Source organism: Schistocerca americana, chromosome X (genome assembly GCF_021461395.2).
Source record: "Schistocerca americana isolate TAMUIC-IGC-003095 chromosome X, iqSchAmer2.1, whole genome shotgun sequence".
NCBI classification, from domain to species: Eukaryota; Metazoa; Arthropoda; class Insecta; order Orthoptera; family Acrididae; genus Schistocerca; species Schistocerca americana.
This window is the reverse complement of record NC_060130.1, coordinates 577,814,885-577,840,111: the sequence shown is the minus strand read 5'-3', so window position 1 is coordinate 577,840,111 and position 25,227 is coordinate 577,814,885. Positions and strand designations below refer to the sequence as shown.

Here is a 25,227-nt window from a genome sequence, read left to right as displayed (position 1 = left end):
AACCTAATTTTTTTACCCCTTTTTCCTGTGGACCCTTCAAATATAAAAAATTTAATTTACTGAACGTATCCATTCCTTGTTCCTCTGGTACAGACACACTTGCCATTCCACAACTAGTCTATCTGTCCTATCTCCATCCCTTAGTAGTATAGTGTGTTTCCATTTTTATTTATTTATTTATTTGTCCATATAAATCCCTTTTTCAGTACATATATTGTACACAGGATATTGGACAGAAAACCTTTTTTAGCTATTGGTTTTTCAAACGTCAAACATACATGATTTAAATTTTTATGACAAATTGGATCTATAAAGTTAATAATTACAAATTTCTACAATTAAAGAAACAAATTTCATATTTTCTTGTATAAGATACTGTGAGACTGAATAGTAGAAGTTTTTCAGAAGGTAGGCTGTCACATACTTTTTAAAGCTTTGTAGTTCAGGAAGAGATTTTATATGTCTTGGTAATCTGTAATAAAGTTTTGTTCCAGCATGATATACACCTTTTTGGCATAATGTTGTGTTACAATGTGACAGTGACATGTATGTCACTGTCTGACCTGGTACTGTAATCATGGACACTTTTGTTTTGAGAAAAAATGTTTTCTTTTCTCAGTATGCTTTTTTTGACATGCGTGACTACCTCCAGTATATAAATGCAGGGAAGGGGTAGGATCTTTAGATCTTTGAAGAAGCGTTTGCATGGCTTTCTGCTGCTCACTCGTTTCATTATTCTTATAATAGCCTTTTGTTTCCTGAAAACTGTTATGGCCTGGTGTACATTTCCCCAGAAAATGATACTGTACTTCAGTATTGAATGTACAAGAGCACATTATACAGCCCTAACTGTTTCTACACAAGTACTGTTGCAGATAATTCTTACTACATAGCTCATTTTTGCTAGTTTTGAATTTAGGGATGTGATGTGAGTGCTCCATTTAAGATTCTCCTGGATATGAATCCCGAGAAATTTAGTTTCATTGACAGCACTAATGTTTTGGTTATCTATACATATTACAGATTGTGCCGTATTTTTATTTTGATCAGTGTGGAAATTCACGAGTACGGTTTTTTGGGGATTAACTATTAGCCTGTTTCTGGTAAACCATTCAGGCACTCTTTCTGTAATATTTTTTGCAAATGCAGTAAGATTTTCTTCTTGATTCCCTTCAATCAATAGACTGGTGTCATCTGCAAACAGTACTGGTACAGAATCCCTAACGTATAATGGGAAATCATTTATGTAGACAAAAAAAAAAAAAAAAGGGACCTAAAATGGAGTCCTGTGGAACACCTTGGCTTAGTCCACGTGGTTCTGAAAGGAGTACTTGGAGGTCATTTCCTTCTGTGTACTTAATTTCAGTTACCTGAGAGCGATATTCCAAATGATCAATCACATCAAAAGCTTTTGTTAGGTCCAAGAATAAACCTGAGATATTTCTGTGGTTGTCCACTGCATTAAAGACATGGTTTATCAGACTGAAAGTGGCTGTTTCAATTAGTCGCTGTGGTCTGAAGCCATGTTGACATCCAGAAATATTATTCTTGTCAAAGAATGTAATTAGTTTTGAAAGGAACACTTTTTCAATAATTTTTGAAAACCCCTCTTTATCTCTAGGAAAAGTAATGTGCGCACCTGAAGATCAGTTATTGGGTCATTCTTATTGAGATCTTATTAGCTATTGATCATGCCAAAAATTTAAGGTTGTTTCATGACAAAAACTGTTTTATTTATTGGTACACAATTTAAATGTAAATTATGCTTTTGTGAAGTTTGATCGTTATATTTTTGCAATTTTCTTTATGTAGCCATGGATGCCTTAAATCATTTGTACATTACCGTATTATTTCTTTAGTTATACATGGAAATTTGTGTGAGTCTATAACTCCCTTCCTGTCTTCATTTCTTGATCTTCTTTCTTTTTTCATTTGTGTAGTTCCAGAGGCTGCACCCAGAGATGTTCGATGTACAGCACTGTCTTCAGAATCTCTACAAGTCAGCTGGCAACCTCCGCCAGAATCATTGGTACATGGTGTAATCCAAGGGTACAGACTTATTTATGAACCAGTGTCACCCTCTCAACAGCAGGGTAATTTTATGTGATATAATGGTTGTAAACTTGTGAACTGTGATCACTGATGTGTTCTATCAAAGGATATCTTTCTTTTCCAGACATAGATGAAACAAGGACTAAAATGACACCAACACTTACTACAGTTTTGCATGGTCTTTTCAAATTCACAAACTACAGTGTTCAGATACTAGCCTTTACTCGTGTTGGTGATGGTGTAAAATCACCAAAAGTGTTCTGTATGACAAAGGAAGATGGTAAGCTTTGTAATATATGTGACTAGCTTCGATATAACCTTTCCTAATGTTTATTAATTGATCCATTTTTAAAAATGAGTTTGGTTATTTGCAGTCACTATTTATAGGTCACATTCCTGCTATTAAAATGGTTTTAGTTCCAGGTGCTCCAGCTGGAATTAAAGCACTACTACAAGCACCAGATACAGCAGTGGTTACTTGGTTACCTCCAACTCACCCAAATGGTATTATAGTGAAGTATGTCATTTACATACGTATTGTAGATAATGGGCATCAAGTAGATGCTCGCTCAGCCCTTCATCTGTCAATGTCAGATTTACGGTTTACTCTTCCTGGAGTTAAAAGACGATTGAGATATGAGTTCTGGGTTACTGCTTTTACCAAAATTGGAGAAGGTCAGAGTACACCAGTGACATCAGTGACACCAGAGTCAAAAGGTAATCTATGTGCAATTTTGGTAAACTTCATCAAAGCTGCATAAGTCTGTTACAATTTTTTATGTTCTCACATGAAATAAAATGTATGAAATGATTTTATCACTGCATATATAAGATTTGAGCACCTCTTTTGTTACAAATAATGTTTAAACCTCATTCTTTACAAGTAGACTGTGTTATTTGCACATAGTGAAGGCAATAGCATACATGTTTTTTAATGAGGAAGAACTCTTAGTGATGTGGATCAAATCAAGATATCCATTAAGACATTACCACTATTTGAAATGCCTATGAAAAAACTACTGATTATTTGGTTGCATTAGTCAAACGCTATTAATTTTTCTATATACTTAACCAGTTATATGAGTATGGCAATAGCAGCATAACAGTTATTATGTACTGTACAAATGTAAGTTTATTTTAATGAAAATGCTTCTAATGATGATTTTCAAAGCCACATTATACCTCAGCTTATCATATTGCTGAGCGGTGTAACTCATCTGCCTTGGTAAAATGGTTATAACCTTTAGCCGGTGACATACAGATTGCCACATAGGCATCCCACAATGGCAATGAAGTCAAGTAGGGTACTCAATTCCCCCCCCCCCCCCCTCCATTTTTCTCTGGAATCTGGATGGAGTACAGAAGATTTTTTTGTATACTGAGTGGATAGCTATCAACTCCTTAGGATGTGACAAGTATCCTATGTGACCAATAGAATTCAGTTCCTGCAGCATTTCACATCTTGAAACTGATGTTTGTATCAAACATGGCAGTTTCAGCATTTTGCCTCTCCCCTAGATAAATCTCTGTTGATATCTGTGAGTTAACAGTTGGGTTCTTATCTCCTGCAGTTGTTTAACATTTGTAATTTTGGGATGGTTCAGGGATTTATTTAACTGTGGAATATAGGATTTTACTACAAAATTATATGTATGTAGAAATAAAAGCAATATCTGATAAGGAAGCAGTTCAGTTCTGTGTGAATTTTTGTGTATGCTTTCAGTTTGAAGTGTTGATTGTTGCTGACAAATCTATCATAGCTGGTACTGTTTGTGGATCCTATGTGATGTAGCTTGTTGCAGGTGCTAGCTGTCTCAGACATCACTGTTTTCATGGACAGCAACATGAAAACAAACAGTACATTCCTCCTACATTCCAAATCATCTAGGTGCCAATGGATTTGATTTAATTAGCACAGGAAGACACTGTTGCCCTCACTAAAACTGATTTTATTGTGCATTTTCACCCCCTGTGATTCTAGTAAAACTAACTGGCACTCAGAAAGAGTTGAAGGAGATGCTTTACTAATTCCTTATTCAACATGATTTTTTCAGAACTTAATGATCCAAATATACTGTGTCTTTTGCCCACCAGTGTTTCACATTGGAAGATTAGGTGTGGTGTGGTCTCATCCTCCTCACCACACAGTTTACACTTGGAGGTCGTTCCTGTATACCCATAGTATATAGGTGTTTCTTAAAGTTTTCATGGTCAGTCATATGTCTTACCATCACTCTATTCTGTCTCCTATTCAAGTACAGGATTACAGAACTTCTCTCAGAACATTCCTTCAGCATCATTAACTTGCAACGGTTTTGTTTTCACATAATAGTCCAATATTCTGTGTGCTACCTTCTGATCGAGCTACATAATTTTGATTTTCATATTGCATTAATGATGGCTAGAATAGATCCCACACCACAAAATGGAGTCATAGCACCTGTCCTGGCCAGCCTATTAGCTTGTCCATTGCCATGAATATCTGAGTGGTCAGGGGCCCACAGCAGGTTTACCGTCTTGCATTTCACTAGCCTCACAATGGCTTCATGGCATTCTGCATCTCTCTTTGATCTTGTTGGAGGGGCTGATAGAGATTTCAGAGCCACCTGGCTTTCTGAATAACTGTGGATTCCATGATCCTTGTAGCACCTAAACAAGTACTCCTCTGTGTACACTCTGATAGCAGATATTTCCTTATGGAATACAGTGGGCAGCTTCTCTAGAGAGATTGCTCTCTCTAGTATAGTCTGTACCCTATATATCCTGAATGGTTTTGGGGTTCATTGTTCCACTGCTCCCTCCTTCCAACAGGTTCACTGAAAGGTTTATTGAAGAAGCTAGAAGTTATTGTATGCTCAGCCAGTATTTCCCTGACCATTCCCATATTTGCCGCACTCACTATACTGGTGTGTGAGATACTGGGTATCCTAAAGGTATTTAGTTATTTTCAGTTTTTAAACTGAGTACCCCTACCTCCATTGAAACCCAGTGGTTGTGCTGCTTATTCTGCCTGTTATGGCTAAGCAGGCTGGTCTCTGCACCTTGCCAGTCTCCTGAGCAGCCACCTTCTGTTCTACTTCATTCCTCCCTGCTGTAGCCCCATAAATTATCATAGCTCGTACTACAGTGTAGTGTATTCACTATACCCCAGTTTTTACTACAGGCCCTTCTGATATTCATGAGAGTGTATTTTGCCTTAGAATGTATATTCTTTATGTGAGAGTTCCATGATAGTTTCACATCCAGGGCTACCCCATTCAGATTCAGATTACCATGTAAGAGCTGACTTTAACTATTTAAATGAGGATTCTACTATCTTGGGGTTGGTATGTTGAATTAAGTAACATAAATAATGTTATAATCTCAGTTTATAGAATCCAAAGGAAAGACACAACAGAGCATTTCCTACGTAAATTTTGTTTTTACAAGAACACCTCAATAAAAAGAAATAGAAAAAAATATATATAACTGCTGCCGATTTCAAGATCAGTGTGAAAATGGTGAAGCATTAAAATTCATTAACTTAATAAAAAAATACAGTTTCAAATTAATTTTTTTGGAATCAGTGAGGGGAAATGCACAGTCACATACATGTATTTACAAAATTTTAATGAATTATTAATGAATTGTGTTTTTAAAGATGTACAGAATTTTTTTTTGAAATTGTGAGTTTCTGATCATTCATCATTATTCATTGAGCTGCCAGATCACAATCATGACAGGCTGAATGAGATAGAATGGCACTTTCAGCAAAATACAAGGTGTACAACTTTGCTTCGGCCGTTTGCCGATAGGTAGTGACAACGGTAAGTAGTGGTCAAAAGAAACTGATCGCAGACCTGAGGCAGTTAGCTTGGACCTCAGTCAACATTACCTCATTCAGACATTAGTCAATTTGTGTCTTCATTATAAAGTTGTTCTTGATTGAAAATGTCACTTTATGAGCCTGATTCTCATCATTTGCAGGAAGTGTTAATATTTTGTTTCAGTATGAAGAAAACAGCGGCTGAGTCTCATTGAATGCTCTCAGGTATGAATAGTAGGGACGGTATTAGTGAAAAAACGTGTTGTGAGTGGTTTCAACACCTCAAGAATGGTGATTTTAGCATCATAGACTGTCATAATGGTGGAAGAGAGAATGTTTTCAAAGATGCAGAATTGTAGACATTGCTGAGTGAAGACTCACATCAAACTCATCAAGAATTGGCACAATTAGTGGGAGTAACTCAGCGAGCCATTTCAAAACAACTCAACGCTATGGGCACAATTCAGAATGGAGGAACTTGGGTCCCGTGTGAGCTGAAACCAAGAGACATTGAGTAGCGTTTGTGTGTCTGTGAACAGTTGCTTCAGAGGCAAAAATGGAAGGGATTTCTGCATCACATTGTGACCGGGGACGAAAAATGGGTTCATTATGATAACCCTAAATGCAAAAAATCATGGGGATATGCCGGCCTTGCTTCCACGTCGACAGCCTAACCAAAGATTCACGGCTCCAAGAGCATGCTCTGCATTTGGTGGAACCAGCTCGGTGTCATGTACTATGAGGTGTTAAAACCAAGTGAAACAATTGCAGGTGCTCATTATCGAATGCAATTAATACATTTCAGCAGAGCATTAAAAGACAAAAAGCTGCAATACAATGAGAGGCACGATAAAGTGATTTTGCAGCAGGACAATGCTTGAACCCATGTTGCAAAAGAGGTCAAAACGTACTTGGAAACATTGAAATGGGAAGTCCTACCCCACCCGCTATATTGTCCAGACATTGCATCCTCTGACTATCACCTGTTTAGATCAATGGCGCATGGCCTGGTTGACCAACACTTGCAATCTCATGAAGAAGTCATAAAATGGATCGATTCATGAATCACTTCAAAAGATGAACAATTTTTTCAATGCGGGATTTGTACACTGCCCAAAAGATGGCAGGAAGTAGGGGCCAGCTATGGAAAATACTTTGAATGATACATGTGTAACCAATTTTTTTCATTAAAGCTTCAAATGTTGGGAAAAAATGGCGGAAGCAAAGTTGTACAACTTGTAGTTCAAGTAGTGCAAATTTTTAAGCATTCTTATGCAATTTTGTAAATGTTTTCAGTGAAACATTTCCACCTAAAACTTCTTTTAATAAAATGACAGAAAAATTGAAATCTATCTCTGAAGGTACAGAAATCTCTAGTGCTAAGAAGAGAGCTACATAGTGAACCAAGATATAATTAAACTACTGATTTGCTGAATGTGCTAGATGCTATAAAATTACATTTAAGAAAGTCAGTAAGGCAGCAAAGCAAATGGCAAGAAGTAGTTTATTTTTAAGACATGAGAATAAATCAAATGCAGTGTGGTCAATTGTGAAATCTGAATTAGGTATTGGGGCCCCTAGTCATGGAATTTGTGCAAACAAGCTTGATGATGAGGTTATTGTAAATACAGCTCAGATCTAAGAATGCTTGAATGAATTCTTCATTAATGTAGCAAAGTGAGATGTCAGTGTGACAACAAAGTATGTCCCTTCAGAGTAGATCAAATGTCCGAATGCATCACAAATTTTAAACAGTGTCAGCACTGGAAGTAGAAAATATTATATTAACACTGAAAAACGAAAAATTCTGCAGGCTGGGACTGGATACACACAAAAGTTCTTAAATTTGTGTATAAAATAATAGGACTCCCATTATCTATAACAATAATCTAATCTTTTGAACCAAGATGTTTTGCAGAGGTGCTGAAATATGCAGAAGTGGAACTGCTGTTCAGAAAAGGATCAAGAAAGAGTATGGCAAATTATCATCTCAATTCTTTCTTCCAATTCTGTCAAAAGTATTCCAAAAAGCTCTTGCTTTCCATATTCAAAATTTTACTGAAAAGTATGAGATTATTTTGAAAAATCAATTTGGCCTCATGTGTCAAAAAATCTCTATAGATGCAATTAACAAGTTTGTTGACAAGAATAGCACATCATTAGACAACAAAAATAAAGTTTCAGGGGTCTTTTGTGACTTCACAAAAGCCTTTGGCACACTAAATTAAGCACTTCTTACACATAAACTTGACAGCTATGGAACTGGGGGTACTGTTCTACATTGGCTTACGTCATACTTGTGCAATGGGAAACAAAGAATGATTGTCTCTACAAATGTAACAAATTATTCTTTCGGAATTGAAGACAATAACACAAGGTGTCCCTCAAGGCTCTATCCTAGGACCTATTTTGTTTCTGTTCTGTTCTGTTCTGTGTGTGTGTGTGTGTGTGTGTGTGTGTGTGTGTGTGTGTGTGTGTGTGTGAAATCTTATGGGACTTAATTTCTATTCTGCATTCTGCATTAATGACCTATCAATCAATATAAATACCCCATAAGTTTTATTTTCAAATGACATATCTGTATTAATTAAGGACCATGAGCCAGAAACTATCCGTGTCTGCATCATGAATACGATATATCAGTTAGAAATATGATTTCACCTCAATGTATTAACCATGAACAGTCCCAAAAACCCATGTGATCCAGCTGATAACAAATGGTGAACAACCCAGGAAATTAAAATAAACCATAAAAATCGAAATCTAGAAAAAGTGGATTCTTTGAAATTCTTAGGATTAAACCTTGACAAAAATTTAAATTGGAACAAATATCTGGAATTTCAAGTAAACAAACTATGTGGCTTTACATTTGCAAAGGATCACTGAAGCAGAATATCATGTAGCTTTCTTTCAGTGACGCAATTTTTAGCTAAAGCCTCTGATATGAACACAAGGAAAATTGCACATCATAGCTACTTCCAGTCAATTACAAGGTTGCTATTGTTTTTGGAGAAATTCAAGCAACTTAATGTGCATATTAAAATTGTGGAAATGAATTATTGGAAACATGTGCTCTGCATCCAAGGAAATCATACCACCTACCATTTAAAAACCTGAAATTGCTAAGCACCCACTCCAGCTATCCATGGTATTATCATTGTTTATGTAGCAGTTTAGAATTGGGCATGGAGAACTGCTTTGATTACAATTATAATCAAATAAATAAAGAAAATTTTAAACTCTCTGCTTATCATTTAAACTTAGATGCTCAGACTTCCGAGTATACCGAGCGAGGTGGCGCAGTGGTTACACACTGGACTCGCATTCGGAAGGACGACGGTTCAATCCTGCATCCGGCCATCCTGATTTAGGTTTTCCGTGATTTCCCTAAATCACTCCAGGCAAATGCCGGGATGGTTCCTCTGAAAGGGCACGGCCGACTTCCTTCCCCATCCTTCCCTAATCCGATGAGACCGATGACCACACTGTCTGGTCTCCTTCCCCAAACCAATCAACCAACTTCCGAGTATATGGGAATGAAAATTTACAACAATCAAAATGCCAAGAACATTCTGAGTATGAACCTAGATTCACTGAAAGAAAGCTACATGATACTCTCCTTCAGTGATGCTACTACTCAGCTGAAGACTTCATAAATGATTTACTGAATATTTGAGCAGGATGCAGTTTGTCAATTTTCTTGTTATGTGAATATGTTAAAGGTATCTTTTCGCAAAAGAGTTACATCAATATTTAAATATTACTCCGTATTATTAATTACAAGTTTACATCAGTGAAATTGTATTAACCATATTTTAATGTGTCTCCTGTACTCTAACAAAGTGATTAACATCTGAATGCTATAAGACAAAGGCAGTGTGGTCCATTGTCAAATCAGAGTTAGACATTAGAATTAGTAGTAATGAAATATCTAGGATTAAAGTATATGATAGCATTATTGTAAACCCAGCTCAAGTGCCAGAGTGTTTAAATTAATTGTTCATAAATGTGACAAAGTCAGATGTTGGTGTAGCAGAGTATCAGAGTAAAGTAAATCCTTTTGGACTCCACCAAGAAGCTGAATTTGTCATGTATTTTAGATAAGTCACAATAAACGATGTGGAAAATGTTATATTATTGTTAAAGAAATAAGAAATCAGATGGGTAGGCTGGGATACCTACACAGTGGTTAAAGCAGTGTGTGACATAATAGTACCTTCCCTAACTAAAATATTCAACTGATCTTTTGAACAGGGATGCTTTCTTGATGTGTTGAAATATGCCAGAGTCGGACCTCCATTCGAGAAAGGGATGAGGGAACATATGGGAAACTATCACCATATTTCTATTCTTCCAGTTCTGTCCAAAGTGTTAAAGAAAGTAGCTGGAAAGTAGATTAAAATTTTGTTGTAAAAAATGACGAAGTAACCACTTTGGGTTTCAACCAGGAAAGAACACTCTGGATGCAGTGAGTAACTTTATTGAAAAGATATGCAAATCACTGGATCAGAGGAGTAAAATTGCAGGTGTCTTCTTTGATCTTACAAAAGCATTTGACTCCATGAACAATGCCTTGCTTATCTACAAATGAGACAAATATGGGATTAATGGCAATTCTCTAAATTGGCTCATATCTTACTTTCAAAACAGAAAATGTAGGGTAACTATCACCTCAAATGCAGTGAATTATTATTCTAAATGGAATATAGTATCACAAGGCATGCCTCAAGGCTGAATTTTGGGGCCAATCCAGTTCCTGTTCTATGTAAATGACTTACCCATAGATACACAAATTACCCATCAGTTCTGTTTGCAAATGAGAATTCTATTTTAATTGAAGGTGACAACACAGAAAAAATTCTGAGCTCCACCATAAGCATGATGGATACCCTAGAAAACTGGTTCCAGTTAAATGGGTTGAGCTGAACATTGCAAAAACCCATATGGTACACTTCAAAATCAAACATTCAAAATTTGTGGAACATACAAAAACACAACAATAGTTATAGAAAAAGTTGAGATGATCAAATTCCTGAGACTAAATGTGGACAAGAATTTAAGCTGGAATACACATATTGACTGCCTGACAAATAAACTAAGCAATTTTGCTTAGTTTACTTGAAAAATTGCATATCATAGTTATTTTGAGTTTTACATTAGATATGGTATAATTTTCTGGTCAAGTTCAAATAGTGCATCTCTGATACTGAAATTGCAAAAGAAAATTGTCAAATAGATGTGCACCGGTCAACAAAGAGAATCTTGATCCCCATTATTTCAGAAACTACAAATCCTAACTGTTCTCTCCATATACATTTAGGAAATTATGATCTTCCTACACAGCAGACAAACATTATTTGAAGAGAATCATTTTAACTACAAATATAACATGTGAAATAAAAATAATTTTGTGCTACCAACACACCAGCTGAAATTATACGCATGTCTGCAGAGTATATTGGGATGACAACATGTAACAAGTTAATCAACAAAAACATATTTAATATGAAGCCACAGGTTTTAAAAATAAGTCCAAAGCAGATTTTGTGGGATAAATGCTATCATTTTATGGAGGAATTCATGGAGGATGAAATGATAATTTGAGTGAGGGGTAATACAGTGTTAGATCTTATTGTGGTATATGTAACAAAGTTCTATTATATTATGATTCTGTTTCTTAACATCAGCTGTTCTATGTTTATGATGAACTTTTATCACAATTTTGATGTGTCTCCTGTGTGTGACTCAAATGATTTAGGGTATGTACATTATGAGACTAATAAATCAGATTCATAGTTCTTATTGAGAAGCTTGAGATTCCAGTACTGTGTGGCATATGCTTCCTTGTAAATGATACTATGGCAGTTTTCTTGAGACTGACCATTAGATCCTGTTTTCTGCATCAGTTTTGCAAATTGAGCAATTGCTCTAACAGTACGAACAAATTTACCATTTATTACTGTGACTAAATGATCTGTGTCTCCTTGCCAAAACTAGCCTGCAGTATTTAATTCTTCAGTGAGTTCATTCACCACTAGGTTCCACAGTATTGGGGACAAAACACCTGGCTGTGCCTTGGCACAGGTACAGTATTATACACTTCATGAGAACTGTACACTTATTAAATGTGGAGTTTTCACCAAGTGTGCATTACTGTGTTTGTGCCAAACACAGCACATTTATGTGGAATGTGTTCAGACTATTATGACAGCTATGTATGTTGTACATTTGAGTGAGTCATATTTGACAAAAATGTATTTTTGATCCATTGGTGTACACTATTTTTCTCCTGTGATGATGGTTGTAATAACCTAAACCAATAGAGAGTAAACATAATTGTACAGCTGATGACAGAAATATGATTTTTTCAAAAATCATTAATAATGGTGGCTTCTACCTTTCTTTTGCTTGGCATTGTCTTAATCCATCTGGATATGGTGATCTCAGTGCCTTGCTCTTGTGCAGCTTTAACTTTGAATTTGAAGATATTGCTAAAAGCCCCTCTAATATCCTGGCAGATCCAGAGAGCAATGTACTGAAAGTGTAGAGTTTTTCTCTACCACCCTAACGAGTTGACACTGTTTCATGTGATTTGCCTGGTTGATATTCATGTAAGTTTACATGCAGATGAACCTCAATTAAGCTCTATTCCCAAACATGCACATTAATGAGTTTTTCTAATTTATTTCTAATTTCTTTATGAAAAGGAAGACAGACTGAGTGGTCTTATATCCTTATCCCTGGTATGATCAGTTCACCCTTATTTCAGAATGAAAACAACCCTCACTGTCCTCCAAGCATTAGGAATGATTTCTGATGCTAGACTCACTCTAAACAGTCTGCATACGAATCTAATTAAACTCATTCCTGCTTTTTGTGGTAGAGCTGGAAAGAATTCATCTGGGCCTGGTGACCTGAGTGGTTGAAACGTTCCCACTGCCCATTGGATTTTGTTTTGAAATCAACATATTCTCTGGCAGATTTCCAGTTTTCACTGTGATTACTTGTAAACTAGTGCCTCAGTGGAAATGACTCCTGTTCTGGATTATCTGCCAAAGAACATTGAGAGAAATGTCTTGAGCGTATCACTCATTTTCTTTGTATATCAACCATTCTCTTTCCTTAGAGTACCTCCTGGATTAGTTGGTATTCCAGTGAGGATTTTATGAAGTCTAGCACAAGTAGCTGTACCTTCCACTTCCTCACAGAATATAGCATGACATCTTCTCTTGATTGATTGCAAGGTTGTACTTGACAAGAGCCTCCTGATATTTTGCCTATTGCCCTTTCTTTCTTGCAAGGTTGAACTGTCTTTGTACCTGCATCCTTTGCTCTTTCAGGTTGTTGTTACATCAATGTACATTTATATTTGTGTACTTCTTGGTGATTGGACAGGCTTCTAAAAGTGATGTCGTAATGGCAGGTGTCTCTGCGTCTGCCATTTTCTCAAAATCTGCTGAGTTCTTTATTGAAGTTCTGACTTCAGATAAGCATGAGTTTAGGTCTTTTCTATCTGTGTCCAAGTCTGTTTTCCTAGGATTCCTTTAGGCCACAGTCTTTTTATAACACCCCTTTCAACTTCAAACTTAATATAAGTGTGGTCAGATAAGGATGACTCCAATGCCATGTGCTGTTGTTAGATGTAATTAAAGTAGACCCAAAAGCTGTGTCAATTACTACTTCCCTTCTTCTATTCCTGAAGGTACAGTCCCTACACATGATTTCCAAATTACATCCAAGTTAATAGTCACATTGGTGCTCCCATCTGCTTTGGTGTGACTACTTCCTCACACCAGACCAGCATCACAATAAACCAAGCTGTCTTCCATTCTCCTCACTTCCTTTGGAAAGGGAGTACTGTTCTCGTAAGAAAGATAAGCTGAGGCCAATACAGTTTCCCTCATGCTTCCTTTCTCATGCTGTTTCATCCTGAAGGTCATCAAATCTCAGGAACAGAAGCCATTAGTAAGAATTAAATTCCATTCTTAACATAAATACATGTTCTAGAGTACTTTCTATTTCTAGCATAAATCAACTTACCTTCAGTTCCTCCAAGGTCTGAAATGCCTCCTTTATATAGGCAGGGTTCCTGGATCAGGGTCACATCCACTTTCTGCCTCCCCAGAAGGTGAGTCATTGTGGCATTTTCTCCTTTACTGTGTTGGAGGTTTATCTGCAACACTTGTAGCCCCCAACTTGCCAGTATGGTTGCTTCTAATGTCTTTGATTATCATAACAGTAACCCATGAGAATCCTAAATACACTTGGCAGGAGTATCCTTAAGGAGTTTTGGTATCCAAACTGATAAATTTGTGATCTTGAAGAGCTCAGCTACTGCCTTGACCAGCAGCTTCACCTTCTACCATGGAGGCATCTTGGGTACCATCTCCTTAAACCAGTCCACTGTTCCTGCTCCCTTGCACGCAAAGAAAAGAGAATCCTTGTCCAGGTAGACCCTCCTGAATTTAGGGCCTGCACTTTCACCCTCCCAAATCTTTTCAAATAGAACCATATGAACAAGCTGCACCTGATGCAAGGCAATGTTGCTTAGTGGATATCCCTGTTGGGTAACCACCATCCTAAAAACTGAGGCTGCAGTACAATAAATCTCTTTCCCTGTTTCTTGCCTCAGCTTTTTGTGGCTCTGTTTATCCTGAGATGTGGAAGCATTAGATTCCTCTCTTGTTCTCTTGTTATCTGTCTTGGATGCAGAAAGTGCTCTATTATCTCATTCACTCTGAGGCAGTCGTTTTTGGAGATCTTAGGTTCAAGACCTTTTAGTTCCCTCCATTTATGTTTAGGAAGCCATTATTTACCTTCCTTTGTTCTTTGTTCTTTGAGAAGTTTCCTTCTCTGAGTGCTAGACAAAGATTTGATCTTGACCTTGTCCAACTTCTCAGTGATGATTTCCACTTGTTGGACTGGTCTGTCACCCAGTCCAATTGAGGAAACAGTTTCCATCAGTTCCAAACCTGATGCTCTTGTGCTTGACATTTCATTAGCATTTTGCTTTGCTCACTGTTCTTCATTTTTGTTCCACAAGCATTGGAGATTTAATTGATAGACACCATGTAGTCCCACAGTAGCTAATTACTCAGAGAGGTTGCCCAGTACCTATATCCCTGAGACTCTGTTAATAACATGTCTTCCCATGTGTCACGCACCCCTCGGCATGGGTTGCATCACACTTTAGCTTGTGTATCTGGAAAACTGGGGAAGGATTAGGAGGATGTAAATGGGAGAGATGTGGCCTTGTGTGACACTCTTTGTCTGATTAATCCACTGAGGCCTGTCCAGGATGGCAGGCACTGGAGACCCTGCCAGCAGCTACACTATAGCTGAGGTAGCCCTCAGCTTCATGGGAATACACAGACCTCTCCACTCATATGGTCAGTACTTCAGCAATGCACAAGCATCTCCACTTGTATAGTCACTACTTTAATGATATTTGTGAGTCAGATGCACAGCGGGCAACCAACATTGTTTTGAGAGTAGCTGGCTAGGCTCCCACAAAATGGTTAAGCATATTCAACTGTGTCGTTAAATGTAACTGTTGGGATGGCATGATGTGTCTTACCAATATCTACCTTTACTTGGGAAATATAGTACAGCAGTTGCTTAAAAAAAAGAGAGGGAGAACACTCAAGAGCTGTGACAAATTTCACTCAGAAATTAAGAATACATTTGCAGTAGGTCCACCTAGCCGAAGAGCTATTAAAGAACAGAGCCCATTACTATGCATAATTGACACACTCATTTGTAAAATGATGTAGCTCCTAAATATGATGGAAGTTACCAAATCTCCACACCTAAATTGCCCTTTTCTGCCCAACAGGACTTAAAGTCCACTTTCTAGAGTCATAGAAAGCATGGAGCAGAATTCATGCAGTGGCATCCCATCAGGACCCCTCTCTACCTCTGCTGTAGCACAGGAAACTCCTTGACTGCAGTAGTTCAATATCACTGGTTACAGTGGACAGTAAATGATAGATTGTCACATCATTGCACTATTATTTGTTTCCTCATAAGAGTTTATGTGCCCTGTTGATGTGAAAGGACATTATCTTGAGTTTTTTTGTATTGCTTTAGTTCATGTAAACTGATATTATTAATGGAATAAATAAATAATCTGACCAGATACACGGGCCAGAAGAAAATATGGAACACGATGAGAAATTCATGGTCGAACATTAATGTGAATGCCAGCCAAGCCTGAAAGTTGCATTGTTGTATTTGATTATGAACGGTGCCTGTGCAACATTCTCAACACATTGCAAGGGCCAGTCATGGTCAAAACAGTGCTCTTTGTGGTTATGAGTGCATTGTTTTGGAACTGAGTGACTTTGAACAAGGGCAAATAATTCATCATTGTATGGTGTGTGCTTCTGTAACAAAGGTGTTTGGTGTTTCAAGAAACACCATATCAAAGATTTATACTTCATATAGGGAAAGCAGAAAGATGCCATCCACTAAGTCACAACATGGATGAAAGTGTGTGCTGACTGTTCACGACAGACAGTCATTGAAGATGATTGTGGCAAAAAATAAGAGGATGACAGCTGCAAAAGTCACTGCAGAACAGAACATCGCAGTCAAAAACCATGCCAGCACAAAAAAAAAAAAAAAAAAAAAAAAAAAAAAAAAAAAAAAAAAAAAAATTATGAAGGGATCTTCATAAGCTGGAAACTGCAGGGTGATTTGGAATTCCAAAGCCTCTCATTAGTGATGCAAATGCCCATACCAGAAAAACAGGGTGCCAAAGCCATAAACCTTGGATTAGGGATCAATGGAAAAACGTCATTTGGTTGGATGACTCTTGTTTCACGGTGTTTCCAACTTCTGGCTGACTTCATGTCCCAAGAGTGAAACATAGTGGGGGTTCAGTGATGATTTGGGTGGCCATATTATGGTATTCCATAGGCTCCATGGTTACTGAGCAAGGTCATGTTACTGTCAAGGATTATGTGACCATTCTGACTGATCAAAATGATCCCATGGTACAATGTTTCACAGTGGTGATGCTGCATTCCAAGATGACAGGGCACCTGTTCACACAGTGCTCATCATCCCAGACTGGTTTTGTTGGCACAATGATGAATTGCTGCGTCTCCTCTGGCTGCTAATCACTAGATCTCAATATTAGTGAGTCTTTGTGGTGTACTTGGGACAGAAGGGTGTTTGATTGCTGTTCACTGTTCACTTCCATCGTAATCACCTGAACTTGCCACTATTTTATGGGAAGAATGATATAATATTCCTTTGAAAACCACACAGGACCTGTATTTATCCAGTTTTAAGATAATTGGAAGCTGTTTTGAATGTCAATGGTTTTCCTGCATTGTACTAGTTATAGTAATGTGTTGTGCTTTTGTCCAATCCCTCCATGATCTGATGGAACTCGGAAGTCCCACTTGTACTCTGCACACAAATTAAAAAAAAAAAAAAAAAAGTATGTAATAAATTTTTGATTTGCTTTTGTAATATCCTCCCCAAATATTAAATCCTTTGGCGCAGTTTTTCATAGTTTGGGTATGAAAGAGCTAGGGGCAGAGCAGTAGATATCTATCAGGTGCTTATTTTGTAGGATGTCATCACAACAGAGGACTTCGTGAAGTGTTGCCAGGGCATTGTGGCACTGTGTCATTACGCAAATCCTATTGTTATATATTAATTTGTAATACATGTAAACTGGAATATTGATATATTGTTTTTGTAATACTGTATATACAAACTGTAATTGTAATGTAAATGTAATGTTGATGAGTCCCCAGTTCATCAGATCTGTGATTTGACTTTGTATGTTATGGGATAATAAAAATTCTGATTCTGTCCAAAAAAAGAGCACACACGAATGATGTTCAACAGGCTGTCATATCAATGGAAGTCATGGAAGACTGTCAGGACCTCACTTCTTTAATACAGTAATAATAATAACACAGATAATAGAAGTTTATGATATCCCTTAATCAAGACTGCCTCTGTAACAATATTGACTGTAAAAGCCAACCAGAAGGAGATATCATTGTTAATTCAAGAAGAGGTTCATTGACCATTGGTACAGATACCTACAAGAGATAACAACATTGGTGAATGAAGTCATAAGCCTCATACTTATGCCACAACTGTCAGATAACATCCAAGAGTGTTGATGACATAAATAAAAATGGCTCCCTTGCCAGTTTGATCACTGCACAGAAAAACAGACATTTGGAGAAGGGTCACCACTCTGATATGTATTCGTTGTGGACACCTTGGCCACATCATATGCTATAATAAAGAAAAAAAGAAGACTGTTCAATACCTAATAAATTTAAAACAGCAGGTCTATTCTATACACACCAATCAACTGCAGATGACTACAACTGACATGCAGAATGAATACCATCACTTTACCTCGTAGAATTCACACTTCAGTGTGCCAAAGTTGCTCCTGAACACTGTGCAGGGGTTCCATCTACTTGCCCAACTGCTAAATTGATAAAAATGGAATAAGTTGACCATCTATGGAGGTTGGGCTGCCTCCATGGACACCAGTTTGAAAGATGTCAGAAAATCACATTGCTGGCATCAATGAACAACTTTTCTTGACACTAGTCAATTCTGGCTCATCACTTCCTGTGATATTGGTTGCTTATCATAGTCATCTGAAAAATATTATATTCTGAAATTAAACACCCACTGTGTTGAAAGTTGCAAATGTAAAATATGTCAAGCCAATAGGGATAAGTTTTGTGAGAATAGTTATCAATGACAGAACATGGCCAATCAAGTTTGTCATTTTACAAGAATGTAGCCATACAGTTATCCTTGGATGAGACTTCTTGCAGGTATCACAGGCAGTCACACACTGTGGTAGGCCAGAACTCCAGGGTGATAAAATTACTTCAACAAGTTAACAAAACACTGAAGATAAACTTATTCTTTCATCCTCAGTGAGATGAGTTCTAATCAATAGACTTAATACTCAGTTAAACTGTGAAGTGCTAGACAAGTGTGGAAAAGTACTCAGCCTCACAAATGACATCTGTTTACCAGTGAGGATCATAACCATCACAAGTGGAGAAGGACAGCTCTGGGTTAACAACTGCCATCAACAGCCACAACTCATCCCTAAATTCCTGTATGGGTAGATCAGGTCAGTGCCATAGATGGTGACTCATTCTACTCTACTATTGTTGACAACTCAGTAAGGGAATCATCTACCCAGTTAGCAATAGGACATGGCTTGAGGAAGGAACAATGTCAGTTCAGTGCTGTCCATTTTGAATAAATTTTTTAATGTAGTCAGGTCTGAAGCGAAAACAGGACACACCAGATGATCCACATGACACAATGTGAAACATTCATCATTTACCACTCATATAGGGTGTCACTATCTAAACAATGGATTATTTAGGAGCCACTGGAAAATATACTGTGAGAGGACATCATTCAGTCATCAGAGAGGTCTTTGTCCTCACCTGTGGTTCTTTTGAAGAACAAAAATGACACATAGGATCCCTGCATATATTATCACTGGACAAACAAAATTACTATCACCACAAATTGATGAGACCAGATGAAACCTTTAATTTGTTTCAAATATGTTTGTATAATGGCTTATACAACCAAATAGCCGGACGGAGTGGCTGTGCGGTTCTGGGCGCTACAGTCTGGAGCCGAGCGACCACTACGGTCGCAGATTCGAATCCTGCCTCGGGCATGGATGTGTGTGATGTTCTTAGGTTAGTTAGGTTTAATTAGTTTTAAGTTCTAGGCAACTGATGACCTCGGAAGTTAAGTCGCATAGTGCTCAGAGCCATTTGAACCATTTGAACAACCAAATAAAAAATTCAAAAACATGAGGTAAAATTAAATTGTGATCACTTTATACATAGGATAGGTATGTATTGAAATATAAATATTTATGCACTTAGTTTTCATGAGTATAAAATCACTGAACATTATGACATCCAAAGTTCAGCTTTTCCATAAAGTAACAGTTTTAGAAACCAATCAAGTTATAAGTAAAAACTTAAAGCACCATTAAAGGTACAGCTTACAGAAACTAATGATTTCATAAATACATTTACAGGTTTTATAGTTGAAAGGACTTAGAGATAGTGAGAAATAATCAACTGTCTTCATGTAGTGTTTTCACCCTTTCTTTTATAGTTATGCACTCCAGTGAACAAAAATGCAGGATGTCATATTCAGCTCTACAGTAATTGCAGTTCAGAGAGTGTATTACCTTTAACAGGTGTTTTGTTTTGTTTGTAGCCATGTATTATTAATGGTGACAATATCTTTCCACATCAGCCAACTTTTACGAAACTATGGGGTATGAGGTTTGATAGCTCTGTACTAAGTTCATTTTAAATTAGTGTCTGGGTTACATTCTGATGGCTATCCTCTCTTCCCTTAACTGCATGCTGTTGATAGTAGTCTGACTGTGGAAAAAATATTATAGTGGGTGCAAGTTGTTGTATGTTTATGAAAATCTGGTCAGAGTAATCATCCCCCTTATGTCAATGTGGCACAGTATGCACTAGAAACAGATTAATTTGTAATGATGTTTCAATCTTAAGATATTCTGCTCTACGTAGCTTGCAATTTTCCCCCAAGCAGAAGATAACAGATCACTTGTGGAATTTGCACATATCAGGATTCTGTTGACTCTTAGCTCTGTTGAATATAGTATGATCTGTAAGGTCGCAAATACCTAAGCTGTTAGCATCAATGTTTCATTGGGAAGCAAAAAGTCTAAGCCATGCCCATCTACTTCATAGCTGAACACAGTTCCTGCAGGGATGTCTGTCACTTTCAATCCATTTGTAACAACTCTGAGCCAGCCATACCAAAAGGAATATACCTTAGATAGAGTGCTGACTTGCAAGTCATTCTTAGATACCATTTCTTTACTAATTTGATAATCATGTACTGAATAGCAAACATGAGTGGGAAAATCACTTGATTAGCACCATGTTTTCCAAGTAATGATGAAATTGGCATTGGACTGGCAAGTATCCCAGTATGATGTTGATGACAATAGTTCATGTTTCTTTTTCCAAAAATATTTAATCATCCACAAGATATCTAAATCTGGAAATTGTCCATTTCTTTGTGAATCATTTATTTATTTAGCTTACTGAGTCCTTTAGCCCTACTCTGTCAGTTTACATATTGGACTGTGTTTTTAACAATTTTGAAGTTGTTAGATTGAATACAATATTGTGCCTTAGTACAGTAACAGCAATAATTTAATTTTGTTCTTCATTATCAGTGTTCTTTGAAAGCCTGCAGCTATGTCATTCATGATTTAAAAAACAAAAATCTGCACTTGTTACTTATTTTTCATGTTCAGCACTATGTGCTTTCAGTATTTATTCCCATTTCCAAGTGCATTTGTTTAGGTAAATATTTTTTCTTATGTTTGCATGTGAGATTTTCTACCTCTCTTACACTGTAGTTGTCTTTTTGGGGTTATACTGCAATTGGAAAATCAGACAATTAAATCTTGTACTGTTTTTTATGTGTTAATGTTAGAGATAGTATTTTTGTCTGTCTAATTACAAGTATGGACGAGGCACAATATTGTACGTAGACACACAAAAATACTATCTCTAACATTATCATATTAAAAAATTCCAAGATATATTTTTCTGATATTCTGATTTCAGTGTAACATCAAAAAGACAAGTACAATGCACAAGAGTCAGACAATCACATGTACAAATATCACAAAAATATTTTTGTAAACAAATGCATTTGAAAATGAGAATAAATTCTCGAAATGTGTGGCACAGTGCACAAAAAAGTAACTGGTGCAGTATTTAAGTCATGACTAGCATAATAATAATAATAATAATAATAAATCAATGAGAAAAAAATGCTTCTGAAGTTAGTTATGTGAGCTGACTGGCAGAAAGTGGAAGTTTATTAACTATTCATAAGTTACTGATTAGGGAGGAAATCCCTGTTCTTAGCAGCCTGTGTAAGAGGATTGCAAGATTATATACATATGCAAATGTATTTTTCATTGCCAGGGATGATGTAATGATGATCTTTCTCTTAACATGAGCTCTAAACTCAAAGGCTTCCATCTTAAGTTGAATGAGGGGATAGCCAATTCTGCATACATAGTTGAAGTTGTAATGTTGCTTTTACAGGTATACAGACCATCAATTGAAGGGATCTAAAACTGTAAACGTAGAAGTCATACTTCATCTTACTACAGATTAAAAGCATATAAAAGGTCTTCAGATTCAGATTTAGATTCTTAATTTACCATTGACCACCTGAGATGGAACAGGCATTTTACATTGCTAATGTATTACATTTTCCTTCAATAGTACCTTAAAACTAAATAAACATTCCATATTCCATATAAAACCTAGAAATGGTGGGATAAACAGCAAAAGAATAAAGAAATACTGTTAGTGATCTTATATAGCAAAAACATTAAAAATTAATGTCAATTGATTTTATGTTAATAAATTCAGTGATATTATAAAAAGGATTAATAAGTAACCAGTTCCCCCCATGAACCATGGACCTTGCCATTGGTGGGGAGGGTTGCGTGCCTCAGCGATAGAGATGGCCGTATCGTAGGTGCAACCACAATGGAGGGGTATCTGTTGAGAGGCCAGACAAACGTGGTTCCTGAAGAGGGGCAGCAGCCTTTTCAGTAGTTGCAGGGGCAACAGTCTGGATGATTGACTGATCTGGCCTTGTAACACTAGCCAAAACAGCCTTGCTGTGCTGGTACTGCGAACGGCTGAAAGCAAGGGGAAACTACAGCCGTAATTTTTCCCGAGGGCATGCAGCTTTACTGTGTGGTTAAATGATGATGGCGTCCTCTTGGGTAAAATATTCCGGAGGTAAAATAGTCCCCCATTCGGATCTCCAGGCGGGGACTACTCAAGAGGACGTTGTTATCAGGAGAAAGAAAACTGGCGTTCGACGGATTGGAGCATGGAATGTCAGATCCCTTAATCGGGAAGGTAGGTTAGAAAATTTAAAAAGGGAAATGGATAGGTTAAAGTTAGATATAGTGGGAATTAGTGAAGTTTGGTGGCAGGAGGAACAAGACTTTTGGTCAGGTGAATACAGGGTTATAAATACAAAATCAAATAGGGGTAATGCAGGAGTAGGTTTAATAATGAATAAAAAGATAGGTGTGCAGGAAGATAGACACGAAGCCCACGCCTACTACAGTAGTACAAGTTTATATGCCAACTAGCTCTGCACAGGATGAAGAAATTGGTGAAATGTATGATGAGGTAAAAGAAATTATTCAGGTAGTGAAGGGAGATGAAAATTTAATAGTCATGGGTGACTGGAATTCGAGAGTAGGAAAAGGGAGAGAAGGAAACATAGTAGGTGAATATGGATTGGGGTTAAGAAATGAAAGACAAAGCTGCCTGGTAGAATTTTGCACAGAGCACAACCTAATCATAGCTAACACTTGGTTCAAGAATCATAAAAGAAGATTGTATACATGGAAGAAGCCTGGAGATACTGACAGGTTTCAGATAGATTATATAATGGTAAGACAGAGATTTAGGAACCAGGTTTTAAATTGTAAGACATTTCCAGGGGCAGACGTGGACTCTGACCACAATCTATTGGTTATGAACTGTAGATTAAAACTGAAGAAACTGCAAAAAGGTGGGAATTTAAAGAGATGGGATCTGGATAAACTGAAAGAACCAGAGCTTGTACAGAGTTTCAGGGAGAGCATAAGGGAGCAATTGACAGGAATGGGGGAAAGAAATACAGTAGAGGAAGAATGGGTAGCTCTGAGGGATGAAGTAGTGAAGGCAGCAGAGGATCAAGTAGGTAAAAAGACGAGGGCCAGTAGAAATCCTTGGGTAACGGAAGAAATATTGAATTTAATTGATGAAAGGAGAAAATATAAAAATGCAGTAAATGAAACAGGCAAAAAAGAATACAAACATCTCAAAATGAGATAAACAGGAAGTGCAAAATGGCTAAGCAGGGATGGCTAGAGGACAAATGTAAGGATGTAGAGGCTTATCTCACTAGGGGCAAAATAGATACTGCCTACAGGAAAATTAAAGAGACCTTTGGGGAAAAGAGAGCCACTTGTATGAATATCAAGAGCTCAGATGGAAACCCAGTTCTAAGCAAAGAAGGGAAAGCAGAAAGTTGGAAGGAGTATATAGAGGGTCTATATAAGGGCGATGAACTTGAGGACAATATTATAGAAATGGAAGAGGATGTAGATGAAGATGAAATGGGAGATACGATACTGCGTGATGAGTTTGACAGAGCTCTAAAAGACCTATGTCGAAACAAGGCCCCAGGAGTAGACAACATTCCATTAGAACTACTGACGGCCTTGGGGGAGCCAGTCCTGACAAAGCTCTACCATCTGGTGTGCAAGATGTATGAGACAGGTGAAATACCCTCAGACTTCAAGAAGTATATAATAATTCCAATCCCAAAGAAAGCAGGTGTTGACAGATGTGAAATTTACTGAACTATCAGTTTAATAAGTCACAGCTGCAAAATACTAACACGAATTCTTTACAGACAAATGGAAACACTGGTAGAAGCCAACCTCGGGGAAGATCAGTTTGGATTCCATAGAAATGATGGAACACGTGAGGCAGTACTGACCTTACGACTTATCTTAGAAGAAAGATTAAGGAAAGGCAAACCTACATTTCTAGCATTTGTAGACTTAGAGAAAGTTTTTGACAATGTTGACTGGAATACTCTCTTTCACATTCTAAAGGTGGCAGGGGTAAAATACAAGGAGCGAAAGGCTATTTACAATTTGTACAGAAACCAGGTGGCAGTTATAAGAGTTGAGGGACATGAAAGGGAAGCAGTGGTTGGGAAGGGAGTGAGACAGGATTGTAGCCTCTCCCCAATGTTATTCAATCTGTATATTGAGCAAGCAGTAAAGGAAACAAAAGAAAAATTTGGTGTAGGTATTAAAAACCATGGAGAAGAAATAAAAACTTTGAGGTTTGCCGATGACATTGTAATTCTGTCAGAGACAGCAAAGGACTTGGAAGAGCAGTTGAACGGAATGGACAGTGTCTTGAAAGGAGGATGTAAGATGAACATTAACAAAAGCAAAACGAGGATAATGGAATGTAGTCGAATTAAGTCAGGTGATGCTGAGGGAATTAGATTAGGAAATGAGACACTTAAAGTAGTAAAGGAGTTTTGTTATTTGGGGAGCAAAATAACTGATGATGGTCGAAGTAGAGAGGATATAAAATGTAGACTGGCTATGGCAAGGAAAGCATTTCTGAAGAAGAGATCTTTTTTAACATTGATTATCGATTTAAGTATCAGGAAGTCATTTCTGAAAGTATTTGTATGGAGTGTAGTCATGTATGGAAGTGGAATGT

The 25,227-nt window shown here is 37.2% G+C and overlaps 1 protein-coding gene across 1 annotated transcript in view; it reads left to right on the top strand.

The window, feature by feature from the left end:
- Window positions 1-25,227, top strand: part of LOC124556186 (Down syndrome cell adhesion molecule-like protein Dscam2) — a 604,696-nt gene that overhangs the window by 472,602 nt on the left and 106,867 nt on the right. Inside the window, exons 19-21 of the mRNA XM_047130181.1 lie at window positions 1,941-2,093; window positions 2,177-2,332; window positions 2,470-2,769. Of these exons, the coding sequence (XP_046986137.1) occupies window positions 1,941-2,093; window positions 2,177-2,332; window positions 2,470-2,769 (609 nt within the window). The remainder of the gene's footprint in view (window positions 1-1,940; window positions 2,094-2,176; window positions 2,333-2,469; window positions 2,770-25,227) is intronic.